General features: G+C 62.7%; 1 protein-coding gene across 1 annotated transcript in view; it reads right to left on the reverse strand.

Annotated features, from left to right (window-relative positions):
- Window positions 1–1,175: 1,175 nt before the first annotated feature.
- SH3TC1 (SH3 domain and tetratricopeptide repeats 1) overlaps window positions 1,176–4,166 on the reverse strand; it is a 37,330-nt gene continuing 34,339 nt past the window's right edge. Inside the window, exon 19 of the mRNA XM_027773578.1 lies at window positions 1,176–1,526. Within this exon, the coding sequence (XP_027629379.1) occupies window positions 1,269–1,526 (258 nt within the window). The 3' untranslated portion in view covers window positions 1,176–1,268. The remainder of the gene's footprint in view (window positions 1,527–4,166) is intronic.

Below are 4,166 nucleotides of genomic sequence, written 5' to 3' on the forward strand. Positions count from 1 at the left end.
TTTGAAGTTGACCAGAGAGAGACAGAGAGAGAGAGAGAAAGTGAGAAAGCTGCCAGGTCTGGGACTTGAACCGTGGTCAGCCATGTGGGAGTCCAGCCACTTTAACCACCACGCCACCTGCCCGCCCCCGAGATGCAAATATTTTGAACCAGGTGGAGGAGGTGGCCGCAGGGCACTGTGATCGCATGAAATGCCTCTGGATTGCACACTTTAAAGTGGTTGATTGTGGACCAGCAGGTGGCGTGGTGGTTAAGGTGCTGGATTCCCCACGGCTGACTCCACGGTCTGAGTCCTAGACCCGAGATCTAAAGAACACGTCAGGTACATGTGCGTGCGTGCTTAATATCCTGAGAGGAGAGCGGAGGAGAAGGGGCTGTGATGCGGCCATCCCCAGATGACCGCAGGCTAGGTGGGTCTCACCTTGCTGCTTGGATAGTGCAGTGTGCTTGAGAATCAGGGGGCACCCAGGGCCTGCCTGCACGCAGTTAAAGGAAGCATTAAAGCCACGTTTCGGGGTTGATGCCAGGATTCCTGGAGCACAGATGACGGCTGGGTCCGAAGGGACAAGGAGGGGCATGCCGGGGAGGGCGGGGCCTTCTAAGCCCAGTCACAGCGGACTCACCCCAGGAAGTCTGGAACAAAGGACACACGGGGACGCACGTGGCTGCCCCTCTGGCCTCGTCAGGTGAGGGCAGAGAGGACCAGGAGCGTCCTTGGGTTCTAGGAGGTGACACCCCCCTCACAGCAGCTAGCAGGACGGTACAGTCGTACAGTCGTCACTGCTGGGCTCTGGGCCCAGCCCCTGCCTGCTGCATGATGGTGGGCAAAGCTCCTGACTGCTCTTTGCTTCCGTTCTTCAGCCACACGTGAGGACAGAGTCCTGACCCTTGCACCGTGGTTTGCAGACTGGCGCAAAGGGCAGTGGCAGACACGTAGTAGGGACTCAGGGAGGGGTGACATCCAGGGCTCTGTGCAGAGCCCCACCAGCACCTCCTCACCCCATCCTTCGACAGGCAAGGAAACTGAGGTGGGAGGGGAAGTGAGGGAGCCCAGGCCGCGCTGTGAGCAGGTGGTGAGGGGCGCACGTCTGGGAGCGGCTGGACTTGCTGCTGGAGAAGAGGGGGCGTCCCCAGGAAGCAGAGCGAGAGGCCGCCGCACAGTCAGGTTATGCGAAAGCCTTTTATTGCTATCGGACCCTTATCTTCCCGCACCAGCTCTCAGCAAACGAGCCGCCAGAGTCTCGGGGGGGGGGGTCCCCAGCCCATCCCTCAGGGCGGGTGCCCGGGGGCCAGCCAGGGCGCCCGCCCGCAGAACCTCTGGGGGGCCAGGTTGATCCTGCGGATGTTGAGCTCGGAGGCGAAGGTCCGAGCCTTCTGGTAGAAGAAGAGGGACTTCTCGCGGTCCAGGAGGAAGTTGTGGTAGATGGTGGCCAGCCGCGTGTAGATCTTCAGCTGGGCCTTCTTGTGGCCCAGGTCCACGGCCGCCGCCAGTGCCAGCTGGTAGTACCCGGCTGCGTCAAACGGGTCCTGAGAGGAAGCGCGCCATGTGACCGGACTCCGTGTCTCAGTCCACCAGGTGCAGGGGGTGGGGGCCCCGAGCCTGTTTCCCAAGGACCACCCCACCCTGGGTCCCGCCACCATCCCCACCAACGGCCATACCTGCAGGCTCCCCAGTCAGACACTGAGGACACCCACTGCAGCGCCCCCCTGTCCCACCTCAGGCCGCAGGGTGCTGGCTCCTGGGCTCTGTCCAGTTGTGGGCCGAAGCGTCTGCCTGGCCCTGACTGGACCTGGCTCCTCACAGCGCTCCCAGGAAAGAGCTTGCCAAGCACAGGGGCTGGTCCCTAGCACATCCCTCTGACTTGGGGGTCTGGGCTCAACCTCTGGGCAAGCCCCAGGCCTCCCCTGCACCTGGTGGCTTTGACAACTACCACCTGGGGTTTCTGGCAGCTCCCTCCTCCTGTGTTGGTTCCCACGGCCCCTCCACCTGGAAGCCTTCCTGACTGTCCACGTGGCCCCCATTGCCCAGAGCCTGCTGCTGCGCCCACCCTCCCAAGGGCCCCCACAGCAGGGTGAGGTGCTGGGGGAGAGCACGCCTGACTCGGGCCTCCCTGAGTCCGTGTCCTCGTTGGTGCTGGCGTTCCCAGGCCCTTCCCCTCCACTGAGCAGGTCTCCTCTCTGGCGACCTTCCCTGCACCTTCGACAGGGTGCCACACCCCTGCACGTCCACTCCCCTCTCAAATCCGACGTCCCCTCAGGGGCAGCCTTCCTCTCCCTCCTCCCTGGCCCCTGGCTCCCATCCCAGTCTCTCTACACCGAGGTTCTTGAGGGAACACATTGCCGGCCCTCCCCTCCTAAACATCTCACAGCGGCCCCCCAGGAGCAAAGCCCAGGGGCCATCAGCCTGATCTCCTCCCGCCCTCCTCTGCCCCTCACATACACACAGAGCAAAAGCCCGAGAGGAGACAGGTGGGCCTGTGAGCACACCCCAGCCCTACCAAGTGCCGGACCCTGCCCTGGGCTCACAGCTCACTTGTCTAAAAAATCCCTGTCACCAGTCCTGGGGGCCCAGAGTCATCAGGGAGCACACAGGATGAGGGGTGAGGGCTATAGCAAAAGAAAGCACAGGAGCCTGTGGGAGCCCAGGAGGCCCCTGAGGAAGCCTGGGGTAGGTAGGAGGGCTTCCTAGAGGAGGCACATCTCTACTAAACAGGGAGTGTGTGTGTGTGTGTGTGTGTGTGTGTGTGTGTGCTCCCCAGTCAGACACTGAGGACACCCACTGCAGCGCCCCCCTGTCCCACCTCAGGCCGCAGGGTGCTGGCTCCTGGGCTCTGTCCAGTTGTGGGCCGAAGCGTCTGCCTGGCCCTGACTGGACCTGGCTCCTCACAGCGCTCCCAGGAAAGAGCTTGCCAAGCACAGGGGCTGGTCCCTAGCACATCCCTCTGACTTGGGGGTCTGGGCTCAACCTCTGGGCAAGCCCCAGGCCTCCCCTGCACCTGGTGGCTTTGACAACTACCACCTGGGGTTTCTGGCAGCTCCCTCCTCCTGTGTTGGTTCCCACGGCCCCTCCACCTGGAAGCCTTCCTGACTGTCCACGTGGCCCCCATTGCCCAGAGCCTGCTGCTGCGCCCACCCTCCCAAGGGCCCCCACAGCAGGGTGAGGTGCTGGGGGAGAGCACGCCTGACTCGGGCCTCCCTGAGTCCGTGTCCTCGTTGGTGCTGGCGTTCCCAGGCCCTTCCCCTCCACTGAGCAGGTCTCCTCTCTGGCGACCTTCCCTGCACCTTCGACAGGGTGCCACACCCCTGCACGTCCACTCCCCTCTCAAATCCGACGTCCCCTCAGGGGCAGCCTTCCTCTCCCTCCTCCCTGGCCCCTGGCTCCCATCCCAGTCTCTCTACACCGAGGTTCTTGAGGGAACACATTGCCGGCCCTCCCCTCCTAAACATCTCACAGCGGCCCCCCAGGAGCAAAGCCCAGGGGCCATCAGCCTGATCTCCTCCCGCCCTCCTCTGCCCCTCACATACACACAGAGCAAAAGCCCGAGAGGAGACAGGTGGGCCTGTGAGCACACCCCAGCCCTACCAAGTGCCGGACCCTGCCCTGGGCTCACAGCTCACTTGTCTAAAAAATCCCTGTCACCAGTCCTGGGGGCCCAGAGTCATCAGGGAGCACACAGGATGAGGGGTGAGGGCTATAGCAAAAGAAAGCACAGGAGCCTGTGGGAGCCCAGGAGGCCCCTGAGGAAGCCTGGGGTAGGTAGGAGGGCTTCCTAGAGGAGGCACATCTCTACTAAACAGGGAGTGTGTGTGTGTGTGTGTGTGTGTGTGTGTGTGTGTAGCTGGCGAGTGGCACACTGAGTCAGGATCCACACCCGAATTCGTCCTGTTCTGAGCCAGCTCTCTCAGCAGTGACACACAGGAATAAAGGTGACAGACACTGCCTCTGGGCAGCCTGCCGGCCTGTCTGCCCGCTTTATCTTGTCCTAGAGAAAAAAGACTTTTATAAAAGCCTTCCCCATGCAGGCTTGCTCAGGGCACTCTCTCTCCTGGGCACAGGGAGGAGAGCACAAAGTGGAAAGCTAGGGGGCCCTTAGGAGCCCCAAAGCCCCTGTGGGAGGCAGGCCTGGCTGACAGCCAGGTCAGAGTGAGGCCGAGGGCGACAGCTCA

Source organism: Tupaia chinensis, unplaced genomic scaffold, assembly GCF_000334495.1.
Source record: "Tupaia chinensis unplaced genomic scaffold, TupChi_1.0 Scaffold000360_1, whole genome shotgun sequence".
NCBI lineage: Eukaryota > Metazoa > Chordata > Mammalia > Scandentia > Tupaiidae > Tupaia > Tupaia belangeri.